The sequence below is a fragment of the Arvicanthis niloticus genome, chromosome 6 (genome assembly GCF_011762505.2).
Source record: "Arvicanthis niloticus isolate mArvNil1 chromosome 6, mArvNil1.pat.X, whole genome shotgun sequence".
NCBI classification, from domain to species: domain Eukaryota; kingdom Metazoa; phylum Chordata; class Mammalia; order Rodentia; family Muridae; genus Arvicanthis; species Arvicanthis niloticus.
This window is the reverse complement of record NC_047663.1, coordinates 54,833,881-54,850,036: the sequence shown is the minus strand read 5'-3', so window position 1 is coordinate 54,850,036 and position 16,156 is coordinate 54,833,881. Positions and strand designations below refer to the sequence as shown.

The 16,156-nt window shown below is 45.9% G+C and overlaps 1 protein-coding gene across 3 annotated transcripts; it reads left to right on the top strand.

Moving 5' to 3' along the window:
- The first annotated feature begins 7,317 nt into the window (after positions 1–7,317).
- LOC117709956 (transmembrane protein 238-like) lies at positions 7,318–15,655 on the top strand. 3 transcript variants are annotated; one of them, XM_076936601.1, is made up of 3 exons: positions 7,318–7,786; positions 14,544–14,671; positions 14,758–15,655. In XM_076936601.1, exon 1 carries the CDS (start codon positions 7,449–7,451, stop codon positions 7,686–7,688), a length of 240 nt encoding a protein of 79 aa, XP_076792716.1. In that variant the 5' UTR covers positions 7,318–7,448; the 3' UTR covers positions 7,689–7,786; positions 14,544–14,671; positions 14,758–15,655. The 3 variants fall into 3 exon arrangements, with proteins under 3 accessions (XP_076792716.1, XP_076792718.1, XP_076792715.1); XM_076936603.1 differs by lacking the exons at positions 14,544–14,671; positions 14,758–15,655 and adding an exon at positions 10,855–11,541; XM_076936600.1 differs by lacking the exon at positions 14,544–14,671 and having other exon boundaries at positions 7,320–7,786.
- Positions 15,656–16,156: the final 501 nt, after the last annotated feature.

The following is a 16,156-nucleotide window of genomic DNA, read 5'->3' as shown; positions in this document are numbered from 1 at the left end:
TGAAAGGGTCCATAGAACTAAACACACATACACAAGGACACCCAGAGTCTCTATGAGAGAATGTGCTTTGTGGAGCTAATCTGCTTCTGGAGGAGTAATGGGGGCCCCGTCCTCCAAAATGGATTGGGGAGTATCGAGAGAGGGAAGACATGAGGTGGAACTGATTGGAGTTACAGGGTTGGTGAGGGAGGTCAAGCTCAGGCTCTCCGATAAGCTGGTAGTATCCCAGGAGTTAGGAGATAAATTTCTTACTCCAAGGCCAAGTTCTACATTGCCAAGGAGAAGGCAGGGTTGTCTGTCCCCTCACTGTCCAGCCAGCCCATCCACTGAAGGCAACAGAAAACCAAATAAATTGCTTCCATAAGTGTGGCAGGTGCTACTGTAAAAATAACAGCTGAATTACACAGAAATCCACCTTTCACAGTAGAACAATAAAAATTTAAAAAGGAAGAAAACAAATCTTGGTGAAGATTGGAAAGAGACCCCCAACCCTCCTCCGCTGCTGTAGAAATGTAAAAAGTGCAGCCACTGTGGGAAATACAATGGGCATACAAAACAAACAAACAAACAAACAAAAAACAAGACTAGGACATCACATGATCCCCCACAGTTCCATGTCAGGATGTATACCCAAAAGGATCTGAGAAGGGCACAAAAAACTATACTCATGCATCTACATTTACAGCGTCATTACTAGCAATAGCCAAAGGTGTGTGAAACCCAACGTCTATCCACAGATAGGCAAGAATACAGACACAAATAAATACTGTTTATCCCTAAAATGAAGGGAATTCTGACATGTGAATGGTCTTTGGGGGACGGACCTGCTGAGTGAAGGCAACCAGTCAGAAGGGTCAGTGTTGTACGGTTTCATTTCTGTCTAGAATAGTTAAATTCATCGTGACAGGAAGTGAAGTGGCTTCCAGGGGCTGAGCAGAGGCAGGAGGAGAAGAGGAGTGAGTGTGAAATGGATGAGTTTCAGCTGAGGAAGGCGGGGGCGTTCTGGAGATAGACAGTAGATATGTACACAGATCCATGTCCTCGGTACCACTGACCTATACACCTAAAAACAGTTCCGATGGCAGGTTTGTGGGGTGTGTATTTTACAAATAGAATTTTGCAAGATCATTTTAATTAAAATGATAAGAAAGAAAGCAAGTTGGTCCTCTGAGCAGAGGAGGGGGAAAGAGGGGGGAAGGGTAGTGTTTAAGGCACAACAGCTGCCTAGAGCAGGTTCTCACTGCAATTGTTACTGACCTACTGAGTGAACCTAGGCAGACCTCTTCACTGCCCCCAGCTCTTAACAGGAGCAGGGCTGATGGGAGGACTGGGAACGGCTGATCCTGAACACCGATGGGTGCCTGCTGCACCCTAGTTCCTGCAAAGACCTGCTACCCAGGGTAGGTAATGATGGGAAGGGGGTGCCTTTAAAGCTTTACTCCAGCCCAGTGGGGAGTGAGAGGAGGCCAAGGGAGGCTGGAGAGGTTGTTGAGGAGCTGGAGGCTCTAAGCATGGATTTCAGAGGCCTGGGTACCCTCTAGAGTCTTTGGAGCCCCTCAGTAGCTTAACAGAGGAAAAAGGATGGGCTTTGAAAATTGTCAGGCACTGAAAATACTGATCCTCAGTTTCAGCCTGGGGCAAAGGAGAGGTAAATAAAGATTGATCTCCGATCATTGATCTGGGCTGTCCCCTGGGCCATGTGCTAATGTGCAGGCTCACGCTGAAAGACTTTGGCACTTCTGTTTTCATTCCGTTTTTTCATATGACTTTCAGGATTTTATCTGATTGGTACAAGCGTGTTTATACTCCCTTTAAAATCTGTGTATCTTGAGCCTTTATTTGAGAGAACAGGACTCCATCTCATCAGCTTTAGTTACCAGCAATGTCTAATTAAAAAGTCAACACAACCTACTTGTTTTCTAAGTAAAATCTTATTGGAACATAGGCACACCCATTTGCTTTTCTATCACCTACAGCCATGATGTCACATTTGAATGGTTGCAGTAGTGACTACACTGTGTAACATGGCTGACCCACAGATTACTGTCTGTTCTAGTACAAAGAAGAAAGAGAAAGAAAGGAAGAAAGAAAGAAAGAAAGAAAGAAAGAAAGAAAGAAAGAGAAAAGAAAGACAGAAAAGCTTAAAGACCCCAGTCTAACTTAATTAATACTCCCCTCATGTGTGTGTATGTACTTAAGTGTTCTTTATTATAGATGATACGAGTTTCTGACATATTTAAAAGTACTTCAGTGATAAGGCAAATATATATGATTAACTAATAGATAAACTAGTGCTGTTTGATAAGCAGAAGTAGGTACATCTAGGGCATATGTATAACTAGGGCTTGGGGAGCCCCAGATTAAGGAAATGAGGGAAATCAAGGGATGAGGATGGTGACCAGAGAGAGCCATTTGGCAAGGGAAGAGAAATGGAGGGACATGAAGGGGTCTGGGGAGGAATGGTTATGAGCCTGCCATTTGTGTTTATTTCAGAGATGGACTAGGTGTGTCCTGATGGACTTAGTAAGGATGGGACATGGAAGCTGGTTAAAAAAAAAAAAGCGTAAAGGATAAAGATAGCTCCTTTCTCCTGGAAGCCACAATGCTGAAAAACTGATGATATAAGAGACAAGATTTACAGTGCAGGTTCTACAAGGCCCTGCTCTGTGACACAGCAGGGATGCCCGATGAACAGGGCAGCAGGGTCAGCCCCACCCAGGAGGTGACTGGAACTTGGTCATTCACAGAGTCAGGTCTGGAAAGTGTGATGCAGGATCACCTGAGCACAGGGCTGGCCCATCCCTGCCTCAGCCTTAAATGCATAGTAGGAGCTAATGTCATGGAGAGACTGTCATCCTGTGGTGTCACATGATGGTGGCTTTGTCAAGAGACCAATGTCTCCATTGCTGAGAAGAGGCAGAGCTGTGAGCAGGAACAAGAAAATAAATCCCTCTGACCCACAGGGGTAACTAGAGTCTCAAAACCTAAGAAACCGAAGACAGGCTTCAGATGTCAAAGCCTGGAAGACACGCTGGAGACTGGGTACTAGCTGTGCCTGCCCTACACACCAAGCTCATAGTGTGGCAAGCAAACCTGCCATAGTGTGTACAGGTACCTAGACTATTCTTTACCTGGTTTTGAGTTTACCCTATTGTGTTCATTGTGTTCATTAAGCATTCAAGATTATCAATTCATGGACTTCTCAAATATTAGCTAACATGTGTTACCTGTGCCATCAGATCCTGCATAATTAGCGGGTAATTAATATTATTTTTAATAATAATAGGCTTCAAATTGGTTTGTGTAGTTGGCTTTAATTTCTGAGGCAGGATATTATTTAGCCCAGACCAAACTTGAACATATGATCTTCCTGCCTAAGCCTCCTGGGAGCTGAGATTACAGATATATCCCACAACACCTATAGGGGTCATTTGGGGCTATGAGCTCATTGGTTTGGTGATAAGAGTAGCCAGGGTAAAGCTTGCCTTCTTAGCCTTTCTTTCAATGAAGCCAGAACAATGAATCAATTCTCAGCATTCTTCCTGATGCCTGGAGATATGGTAGACCACCTTTGGTGAGGTGCTGACATTTTATAATTACATGTGTCTCTGAGGAGTGTGGGTTTGGAAGCTTGTAATATTCTACTGATACCACAGTTGGAAAGTCAGAGGCTATCCATACATACAGATTTCCTGGTTGGTTTTCTAGGCTATGAATTGAATTATGTCTACCAGCTTCATACACTGAAGTGCTAACCCCAGAACCTCAGAACATGACCACATTTGAAAACGCAGCCCTTGGAGATACAATTAAATATCAGATTAAACGCCAGTAGAGTGGCCCCTAATCCACAGAGACACATGCACAGGGACTACCCCAAGGTGAAAGCAGTGGTCAGCACAAGTGCCTCTTCCCAAGGACAGCAGAGAGGCCAGCCACCCACAGAGCCATGATAGGAGGGAGCAGCTTCTGACACCTTGGAGCCATCAGAGGTACCAGCCCTGCTGACACTTGTTCTCAGACTTTCAGTCTCCTAGCTGGGAAACAACGCATGTCTGTCATTTAAGCCACTTATTTACTGAAGCAGCAGCAGAGGGCGTGGGTACAGCAGTGGGTCTCAGGGGGTACAGAGGTAGTAGTGTCTTTGCCAACACAAGGTGCCACCAGCTGCTCTTGGTTGGGTCAGGTGAGTGTTTCTTACTAATGAGTTGTCCCAGATGCAGGGTGGGGACCCCTACCTTTTTCCACTACTCCATGCAGTGCTCTCTGCCTGCTCTTGTCTTCCGCCTCCTCTTTCCAAGCCGCCCTTCTCTCTTGCTCTCACTCACCCAGCTTTTCACCAAGCCTCCTGTTGGTCTCTCCCAGCTGTGCAAATAGCTATACTGACTTCACACCCAGGAGAGGCCACTTTAGGGAATAAGAACAGAGAAGAGACCCAGGCAGGGTGGGGAGGGGGCTCCTTGTGGCCTGACCAGTCTACTGGAGCCTCCAGTTAGCTATAAGCAATGCAACCATGTTTATAAGGAGAGAATGACAAGCTGCCGAACCAGGGAGACAGTGAAACCCACTCCCGGGGCTTGGGAGAAAGAGAGTTCTGAATCTGCATGGAGATTACCAACAAACTCACGCTAATGATATCTGGATTCCCAAATGGTCAGTGGTTTTAATTCTGCTACTTTTGTTTATAAATATGTCAGAGTTTTCAACTAGAAATGAGGTGTGTCTGTTTGTGGGGGTGTGTGTGTCCATGTCTGAGAGAGACAGAAAGACAGACAGACACAAAAAATGACACAGTCAAGCTCCTTGTAACTGAGGATTCTATGTCTGAAGATTCAATTAACCTCAGAATAAAAATATCTTGAAAAATTTTCAAGTTAGTATAGATACAGACTTTTATTCCTGTCACCATCCCTTAAATAATACAATATAACAACCACTTCCATGGCATGGACATCGTATTGGATACTAGAAGTGATTTAGAGATGGTTTGAAGCAGTAGTTCTCACCCTATGGGTTGCGACCCTCTTGGGGGTTGAACAGCTCTTTCATAGAGGTCGTCTAAAACCATTGGAAAACACAGATATTACACTATGTTCATAATAGTAGCAAAATTACAGTTATGAAGTAGCAACAAAATAATTTTATGGTTGGGGGTCATCACAATGTGAGAACTTCATTAAAGGGTTGTAGCATTAGAAAAGTTGGGAACCTGGCTGGAGCAATGGCTCAGTGGTGAAGAGCACTGACTGCTCCTCTAGAAGTCCTGAGTTCAAATCCCAGCAACCACATAGTGGCTCACAACCATCTGTAATGGGATCTGATGCCCTCTTCTGGTGTGTCTGAGAACAACCACCGTGTACTCATACACGTAAAATATAAAAATAATTCTAGAAAAGAAAAGAAAGGTTGGGAACCACTGGAGTATAGGGGGAGTATACATAGATGCCATAAAACACAGCCTATTTGTACACAGGACTTGATTTTGATATCTTCCAGGAATCTAAAACTCATCATCATGGCTACTGAGAACTGTAGTGCTAGTGAGGAGATGCAGAGTCCGTGGAGCCAGGGTGGACACTGAGCAAAGCTGGCCAGAAATAGGGCAGTATGGAGATTTCCTGTTGCCAACTTCCTTTGGCATTTCATGTGAGATAACAGTTCATTGACCAACCATCCTGGTTGACCAAGACCAAGGGATTTTCCAGCATGTATGTAGAATATTATCACTAAGTTATAAGTTATCTACCCTACCTAGACGAGAGAGAGAGAGAGAGAGAGAGAGAGAGAGAGAGAGAGAGAGAGAGAGAGAGAGAAGAGTCTGAAAGATACATGGGACCAAAGGGAGTCAACCATGCAATGCAGCCACAGCCACGGGGAGTGGGGTGTGGGTTCCATTTGCCCTCACTGCTCACTAATCGTCTTCTCAAGACTCTCATAGGCAAAGTTGGCTAACAAATTGGAAGAGCCACGGCTTCCCTAGAAAGTAGGCATTCCACATAGGTGAACAGCCTCTGAGGATACACCAGGAGAGATGCCACGCTGAACCAGAGGCAAACCTCAGACACGTCTCTCTTTGAGAGGCTCCAACTTGGCTACCTGGCTTGGGTCTAATCTTAAGTTGCTTTGGATCCCGAAACCTCTGGCTTGTGTGGCGCCTCACTCTCCTTCCCCAACATGTTTCTTGCGAGTTTCTCTCTCTTGGAAGTATATTCTATACACAGGAAAGTAGATGAACTAATGTGAACCTCCTGTTTATTCTCATTTACTGGGGAAAATGGGAAATAGAAATTATTTGCTCCATCTATCCAGAGAAACTAAAGCTCAGGAAGGGTTGGTCTCTCTTCTGAGGCTTCCCCCTGAATGGGAACAGATGCCCACCTCTGTACCTCTGCTAAGGGGATGGTGCTATACATTTTCTCATGTGATAGTCACCCTACTCATCTTGTAAGTAACCATCATGATAAAACTTACCTGTTGCATCCAGACCTCCTCAGGATGGTCTCAGTATCTGTATGGGCAGATTGGCATCATGGGAGATGAAACAAGCAAAAACCTAGTTGATGTGGAAAACAATGTGAAGCACGTGACGTGCTGGAGCATGTGAGGAGAGCTGGGCTCGTGTGTGGGAGGTATCTTTGGCCCACACTGAATGCAATGCAGGCAGAAGCAAAAGAGCCTTCTCACCCTATCTTCTTCCTGTCTCCTCAACTCCCCACCATCTCTAATCTTTCCTGTCCATCACTTAGGGGACTCACATCCTTCAGAACTCCAGTAGAGGCAAGCACAGCACTGACTGGTATTGAACGAGCAACTCTCACAGGATAATTTCAAAATCTACAGATGTCAACAGACTCTTGTCCATATAGGGTGGGATGACAAGGGGGTTAGAGAGAGCAGAGGGTAGTGGGTGAGAAATTCAGAATGCATTATAAACAAAAATGAACAAATGTAATTAGTTTTTAAAGTCCTCCATTTCCCACTGGGAAGAGTGGGGACAGAAGGCACATGAAGAGAAAAGCCTTGCTCTACCACAGTAGGTGTGGCCACCGTTCTCAGGTATCCAGGGCCTCCAGGCTGTCTGGCTCTCACATCACAAAATAAGGAAGGCATCCTCTTCCAGGATCATAGGACCTGTGACCGAAAATCCACACGAGGCACAGGTCTCAGCCACATGGCCTTGCTGATCCCAGCAATGCCCAGTCCAATGAACAGTGATGTCATACTGTTTGGGCTGGGATCATTCCTGAACCATGAAACAGTTAAGAAATATCCTGCCCCACTGGCTGCTATGCTCATAAAGGAGGACCCACGTGTACTTCCTTCTTGTTCCAAGACACACCAGCTCATGCATTTGCTCACACCCAGAGGGAGAGACAGCAAGGACTGCCACCTCCCATGCAAATCACCCCCAGGAGTGCAGCTGGGCTCCTCCCGCTGCTCTCTGGGCAATGCTCCTGGGTAGACCTTGTACAAGATGCCACCTCGGGCGCTGTGTATTTTTCCTCATTGTGGCTCTTTTGAGCGACGCTGTGGGCCTGGTTCTTTTGCTGCTGGGAATCTTTGCTACACTAAACTACTGGGACTTCTTTGTCTACACAGGATCTCTGATCCTGGCTCTGAGCCTACTGTTCTGGCTCGCCTGGTATTCCTTCAATGTCGAGGTACCTCTTGACAAGCTGGACTTTTAGCGTGGCCATGGACAAGAGGGATACAGGTGGCATGTGCAGATGTGAATCTGAGGACCCTGGACATGAAGCTCCCACACAGAATGCCCCACTAAGACCAGGTGAGTACACTTTAGACCTGCCTAGCAAGGTGGTGAAGAATGTTCAGACTGGCAGGAACAAGCCAGGACTGCACGGGCAGGTGGGTGGATAACTGCTCCTCAGCCTAGGATTCTAGAAGTGTAGTCTCAGGTTAGTGTACGGTAGGAGATGAGCCAGAACAATGTGGAATGGATGCTTTCTTTTTAGGGACCATTTTCTCTACTATTTCTTTTTCCTCTAATAGACCACAATAATCCCACTTGCCATCTCACACACACACACGCGCACACACACACACACACACAAGAATTATCCCTTCAATACAGAACATAGGACAAAAGAGCCCATCTTGACTGTTACACTGAAAGGTAAGAGCGTGGCTCCAGCATGGGGAAAGTATGGAAAGTTCCCCAGTAGCTGCTAATGGCCTTGCATGCCTGGAGGTGTGTGAACTGGGCTGTGTGGGAGCTAGCAGAGCAGAACCATCCAGAATGGCCTTTCTCTCCTGCTTGAATCTGACAGGTGGGGCAGAGCCCGCTTCCCTCAGCAGTGCCTCTACCCTGCTCCTCACAAAGACTGGTGCATCCAAAACACATCCCCAGACCAGCCTCAGTGGTCCTGAAGTCTAAAGACTGACTTGGGTTTTCATTGGCCAAGTCATATGTCACAGCCAGGGAAATGGCTCAGTGGACTTCATGAAACAACATAAGAGCTGTCCTTTGTCACGGAGGTGAAGCTGAAAGAACAGCAATGGGCTGGCCCTTACAACCCAAAGTTAGATGGCAGTTCTTCCCCAGGGACTGAAAGGGGAGTAACATTCAGTTTGCTCTTCATACCCTTCTCCCAAGGTGGGTTGGGACCTGCAGGTGGGGTGCAGTTTGGCACTCCCCTTTGATGAGGAAGCGAAGGAGCAAAGGTTCTTGCTGAGATGGAGGAAGGAAATAATGGTTCTTTTATTGGAGATTACATCTGGCCCTCAGAACTTCAGGAATACAGAAGCAGGTTGAGTACAAGATAAATGATGAAGGAAAGAAGACATCAGAATCCCCACAGGGTCCACACTGGGCATCCATGCCCCTTAGTTGGGTGACCATGGGTGGAGTGCACAGCATGTTGAGCCTCTTCATTTTTAGCCTTAGAAACAAGGAGACTATTCTCTGCTCTCACTAAATAGGCCTTAGTATGGGAAGACAGGAAAGGCTCTTTGTAACTGATTGGGTACTCATGAAGCTTAATTGCTGTTGTTAGATATGTAGCCTGGACAAATAAGCCCACCTGGAATCCAAACTTGGAATTCATGGAATTCATGGTTGTCCCTCAAAGTTGGTCATGCTAAGAATCAGTTCATTCTTTATATCATGAAGCTTTGAAGCAAGGAAGGCTCCAATTTGCCTGCTGCACCACGGGAATGAGTCAGGCTCTGGGTTGAGGTACCAGAGATGCTGTAAAGATCAGCTCAGAGAATTCACTGTCAGGTGAGGGACACAGACATTGGCCACACAATCAGACTAACAGCAGTGCAATAAGGAAATGAGCAGAGGACTAAGAAGGAAGGAACCTTCCAACAGGGAAACCAATCTGGAAGATGGAGTCACAGGCTTCCCAGGGTGATAGCAGGCTGAGCATCGAGAGGAAAGGGGTTTGATTAGAAAGTCTTTCAGGAGAGGGACTGGGTAAAGCACATGTCTAAAAGAAACAAGATGGAAGAGAGGGAATAAGAATGAGGGTTGAAAGGGTAGAACAGGCAGCAGGCAGAGGCCCAGTCTGGCACAGACTCCAAGGGCCTTCTTAAACATGTTGGTCATTCATTTAGTGAAAATAAGTTACCGTTGGATGGATTGCTTGTTTGTTTTTCTAGACAGGGTTTCTCTTTATAGCCCTGGCTATCCTGAAACGTGTTTCGTAGACCAGGCTGATCTCAAACTCACAGAGATTTTTTTGTCTCTGCCTCCAGAGTGCTGAGATTAAAGGCATGTGTCACCACTACCACCTGGCTTTATTGGGTTTTTTATAAGCAAGGATTTGTAAGGATTTAACTGAGTCTGTCTCCAAAAGATCACCCTAGCCAGAGCACAGAGAGTGATAAGAATTGGTATCTCAGCTTTGATATACCCAATGCTAAACTTCTTGTCCTCCACATCTTCCCTGTACCCAACAGAAGTTCAATAGTCCCAGGCCAGTGAAGTAGCATAGTAGGAAAAGGCTCCGGCTGCTAAGCCTGATGCCCTGAGTCCAATCCCAGAGACCCACATGGTGGGAGGGGAGAATTGACCTTTGGAAGTTATCCTCTGACTTCTACTTCTGCACTGAGGTATGCTCTCACACATGCTAACACAGACTCGCACATGCACACGCACATCCACACCCACACACACATGCTCACATGCACGCACATGCACACATAATAAATAAATAATGTAGTTTAAATTTTATTTTAAAAAATTTAGTTCAATAAAGCCAGGTGGTAGTGATACACTCAGGAAGCAGAGGCAGATGGATCTCTGAGTTTGAGGCCAATTTGGTCTACAGAGTGAGTTCCTGGACAACCAGAACTACTCAGACAAAACCCGGCTCAGATTAAAAAAAAAAAAAAAAAAAAAAAAAAAAAAAAAAAAAAAAAAAAAAAAAAACCAACCATAAAACCCATACCTTAGTTCCATACCAGCACAGGAATGAAGTTCTAAACCATCTTGCTTGAATCCTGTTTGTACCTTCCTATCTGTGTGACCTAGGGAAAGCTACTTCCTTTCTCTATACTTTTCTCCAAGTCTGTAAAGTGGAGTAGGATAATCAGTCCTGACCTCAACCTTGAAGGGTGTTGCAGATAGTGGTTGAGCTAGGCAAAGGGCACTCAGTCAAGCCTCTGTCATCAAGCTGCTAGCTGACCCAGGACCGCGGAGGACCCTTGCTTTCAGATAGACACTCTTGAAAGATGATGGATGATCAATTCTGTCTATGTGGTGCTGGGGCAGAAACCAGGACCTCATGAATGTAGTAGGCAAATGCTCTACCATTAAGCAACTTTCCCAGCATGGTCAACTCTTAAGGCAGTACACAGTATTAAGAGGGTGCTTTGTTTTGTTTTCAGAGGCAATGGGAATGGATGCTGCTCCCAAGTGCCAGGCTTTCAAAACTCAGGCTCAGCTGGATTTTCAGATTTAGGGGCGACCTGGTGTGTTCTTCGTGGAACATGGTCATTCCAACAGCACTTTCTCCGGTCTTCAAACTTTGTGTGTGGGAGGCCCTCAAAGCTAACCAGCTCACCATCAACTTCTCCCTCCCTTATTCCCTGCAGTGGAGTAGTCCAGAGAAACAGCTTAGTATGACTACTCCAGAGGCCGCTCACTCACTGTGGGGCTTCATGCTCTCCTGTGACCTTGGACAAGTCACTTTTTCCCCTTTATGATAAAAGCTTAGATCAGGTAGTGCACTTGAAAGATCCCTAGAGGGGACAGCACAGGGCAGGAAGAGAGGATCGGAACCCAGATCTCCCTTCCACACATGTTCCACTCATTCAGGACACTGAATTTTCAGTGTGTTTACTACAGAATTGCACATTAGTACTTTCTGTGAACATTTCTTTTGGTGCCCAATACTGTCTCTCCAAGATGATTGGTGTCAATTCTCTTGCATTCTGCAACCTTTGGCCTCAGTATAATCACCAACTTTATTTATGATTTATGGCAGATTGTAACTGGTTTAGCCAGTTCTCAGCGATCAGAGTGGGGTCAAGGAAAAAGAGGCAGACTCCTGAGTTCAGAGCCCAATGCCACATCCCCTCCCCCATCCTTCGGAGACTGTACAAGATGAGGCAGATAGGACCTGCTCCACCCTGCCCCAGAGTTAAGGAGGTCACATTCCTGGTCTGCTATAGGACAGAGCTGTGGCCTGGAGGCTCTGCCAGGCCTTGCTCTGCAATGTGCCAGTTTTCCAGAGGCAAGAGGGCAACTGGTGCTAACCCTCATAGGCTGCCCAGAAAGTTTCAGGATGACTGGCTCCTTTTTATAGCCCAACAGTGTACTAAACGAGACCTCCTTGCTTTGATTTTTATCTCTTGGCCACTGTGTTTCCAGGACTGTTTGTTTCATTTTATTTTTTATTAATTTTTACTTCTCAGAAATGTCCCATAAAGATAAGTCCCCAGGCACAGTCAAGTAAAGACTCTTGTCCATTTGCAAATTTAAGACAATCCCTACCCTCAAACACACATGCACAAACACACACACGCACACGCGCACACACACACACACTTATACACTCCCTGGCCTCTACAACACACATTCTACAACTCAGCAAACACACATGCACACAGATTGCCTTCTTCATCATGTTGACACATGAATACACTACACAGAAATAAATAAATCCCTTCGCCATTGTACACATATATTCAGTGTATACACTAGCATAGACACCTTAATCTAATTACATACCACCCTTTGGCTTCCCTTACACTTGTACACACCCATCATGAAACTATCACCCACAAAACAAGCACGCCCACAACCCTGCTATCAAGACCAAAAGGTATACAAGACTTATGGCCCTAAGCCCTGGAAAGTGAAACTGGTTCCTCTGCATTTGCTTTCTCAAATAGGTAACCTCTCTTCTCTGTCCATGCTGCTGCTCTGTCTGCTCAAAGGTTAGCTGGGTAAAAGGTCACCCACAATTGTTTGGCACTCCCATTCCCGCAACAAACACAGTGCTAGGGCTATGTGGACAGCCGAGCATCTCTCAAGTCTCTCCAGGGATTTCTAATCTAAGGAGAGAGATATTGCAAGTACACACTGCTTCACAAGAGAACACAGGAAAATGCATTCCAGGAGATAAGCGCAGTCTTGCATAGGCTCTGAAAGCTGGAGTGAGCACAGAGCCCCTGGCTGGAAGCAAGGGCTATGTATTTGGCCAAGGATATGTGTTTGTGTGTGTGGGGTGTGTGTGTGTGTGTGTGTGTGTGTGTGTGTGTGTGTGTGTGTTTCAGATGTCTGGCCCAGCCCTGAGAAACAGACAAAAACTTGACAGCTAGAGATGGCATAGGCCAGGTTAACCTGGAAAGAGAAAGGTTGCAGAGACTAAATAATTAGAGAGCTTGGAGAGGCTAATCAGCTATATTGGACTTAGGGATCTTTAGTGCAGCCCATCCAAGACTCTTAACACTTAGTGAGGCTCCTGGTTCTTAATATGGTGAGAATGTCAACATTACAGACAGGAGAATGGCCATACCCCACTCTATGATCCAAGAAGGGTTATTTAGCAGTGTGGATGAAATGAGTTGGAAGGTAAAGGCTCAGAGATGGGGAGAACACCCAGAAAGTGTAAGTTCTGGGTAGCGGAAGTTCAGAGAGAAATGATAGCTGTAGACGGGGGTGAGCGGAAGCACAGAGACAGCAGAGACATCCTGACAAAATGGGCCTGTCCTGCTTCCCTTCAGGGACAGGCTGTGGCAAAGGCTCAGAAAATGTCACCATTCCCAGCACAAGAGAGGTCGAGAGAAGTCTTGTTTAATTCAAATGATTCCTGTTTCTCTCAAGAGCAGAGAGATTTAAGCACAAACGGAGCATATGAGCAAGTCGACCTAACTGGGGTTGAGTGTGTGTGCTGCTGCGCTCAGAAAGGAGATCAGACATGGAGCTGGAGGCAGAGTCGAAGACATGACTATGGGTGAGATTGTAGAAAGAGAAGAGGGAAAGAAGGAGACTGAAGAGATTGGGGGAGAAAGGAGACATGGGGAAGAACATTAAGACTCTCTGAGCCACACTTCAGAGACTGCGGCTATTACATTTCACCATAGTATCAATGCTTTGAGAAAGGAATCATGGAACAACTCTCCTCTTCCTTCCCCTTCCTCCTCCTCTTCCTCCTCCTCTTCCTCACCATAATCTTCTTCATCATCTTCATCATCATTGTTATCACAGATGTTGACATTAGAATGACAAGGGGCATAGTGATTAACGCACTTGAGAAATATGATAGATTCAGTAAGCACTGGAGCTAAACTTTCTGTGTGACTGGGCATTGTCAGATATGACCACTGACTGAGTCTGGCCTGCCCCTTATTTTTGTAAGTAAAGCCTCAGTTCATTTCTTGACTTCTGTTATTAGCCCCAGCTGCGCTATGCAGTAGTAGAGAGGTTGGATCGTTCAACCAGAGACCAGATAGCCTAACAAGTCTGAACTACTGACTATCTGGCTCTTTATGAAAAAACATGGCAAGCCTCTGGCCCATGCGAGACAAGGTCAGAGCTGTGGACCATGCCTGCACTTAGAGGATAAGACAAGCAACAGGTTCCAAGTAGCTCAAGTGAAAGTCCCAGTAATAATAAGGGAGCGCCATGATGAAGGTGGCAAAGAGGACAAAGGAAGACACGATCGACAGCATGAGGACTGGCCATGGTATGTTTCAGAGGCACTGGAGCCTCAGGAAAGGTCACAAGTCTCAGCAATGAGCCTTTATCAGTGAGCAGTTGGGAAGGATCAGATGAGTGGTATGTGTGGAGTGGCTGATGAGATGTACAAGGCCTGGGTGCAGAGAGGTCTCCAAAGTGTTTGGTGATGAAATTAAGGAGGTAGGACAGTAGCCTGATAGCATAGGATTCCTTCCTAGGGGGTGGGGTAGGGAATTGAATGAGGGTGAGTGGAGGAGGGAAAGAAAGTTTGAGTGATGAACAAAGATGGACTTCTAGGAATAGGGCAGGGATTGGAATCAAACGCCCAGGATGAAGCATAAGCTCTGTTGTTAAGGATCTAATACTTGATAATCACCTTGTTTGTAAGCAGACGAACCAGTGGCTTATTTTCAGGTCCCATTCATTGCTTCCAAGTCAGAACAAAGCACTCAAAGCTTCATTTTATAGATGGAAGAAATCTGAGTCTCAGATCTGTTCAAAGTACTCCAAGGGAAATCGGTGGGTATCCAGGGACGGCGCTGGGATTGAGACCCAGGTCTGTTCGTTGAGTCTTGCCTGATGCATATTTGTCTGCTTTTGTCCAGCATGGGTCTGTCTGGCACAGAAGAATCAAATCAAGGTATGCGGTCTTTACAGCACACCCTCTGATAGTATCCAAGAGGGACCCAGATGCTGAGATGATGAAGCTTTCACATCACCCACCAGGATAGCCACGAGTGACTGTGAATACCTGGGCTCTCTCTGGAGTCCAAGCTCCCTGTGCCAAACTACTGATGCTGCTGCACCACTCCAGAAGTTTGTGGAGGACTGAGAAACTATGAAGTTCCACCAGTGGGGGTTTTATAGGAACCACTCTACTACAGGTTTAGATACCAAAGAAACCTCCGGTCAAAGTCTTTTCAAAGAACTGCCAACTGAAATTAAGCACAGACAACCCAATCGGGGTCTCCCATGAGCATGCATCACACAGTACTGTTGCCATGTCCCTTAGACATGCACTAGACTCCAAGACTCTGTTTCCTCTTCATCACACCAGCCTGGGGATACACAGAAGCCGATTCCAACATGGAGACCACAGCATGAATGCACAGGCAGCAGTGTGCACACAGGGGACTCTCCTTACTGGGGAACATGCTGGCACTGTTCACACAGGCCCACCTAGGTGCAGAGCCAGGCCATGGGGGCTGTTGACAGTGTGCTCCAGGTCACATGAAACCTCCAGGCACTTTTTCTGATAAGCAAAGTAGGACTCCGCTGTGTTGTCTGTGTGTTGTTCATGACTTAAAGGATAAAACTACATTTCTAGTCTAAATTATGTGTAGTCTACTACAGCCTGACCCCAGGATCTACCGAAGGCTGCCATTCCAGGGACATGCACAAAGATGTCATCCAAGTTGACCTGCGCCACTAATTTATATTTCCCATGGTCTGATTTTGTACTCGGTATTTATATTATGCACTAAATCTTCATGTTTCCTTTAAGATGTCTTCCACCATTTATGGTATGAGGTATTTGCCTACAGAAAGAAATGGACATATTGTTCTGAGTCTGTTTGGTGACATAATCTCCTCACACCCTCAGCTTTAGGGCACTGTCTTCCCACTTATTTATCCCGGGAGTCTACTTTGAGTATACTGCCACCCCACAAGGGAACACACAGAGCACAGGGGTTAGCCCCACCAGGGAGACTCTTCTGGCATCTCTGGGCTCTGCTAGCAGCTTGACTCCTCAGTATTAGGAGGGACTCAGAAATTTGAAAGGATATCATGTAAAAAGAAAAAATTCTCAGTTAAAAGAAAGATTAAGCTCTTATCCAGAACCTTCTTTGACCTCCTTCATTTATAACCCTATTAATAGAGCCAGTTGGAAATGTGTGGGGAGGAGCCGCACAGGAGAGACTGGCTCTTTTTTCTTGATCTTCTGCTATTATTACAGTAAGATATGTTGCTTACCTTACTGTGACCAAAGTCCTTAGGAAGACA

Bases quoted from the DNA above. Each gene is read 5' to 3' on its own strand.
- LOC117709956 (XM_076936601.1), top strand. From the start codon at position 7,449: ATGCTCCTGGGTAGACCTTGTACAAGATGCCACCTCGGGCGCTGTGTA.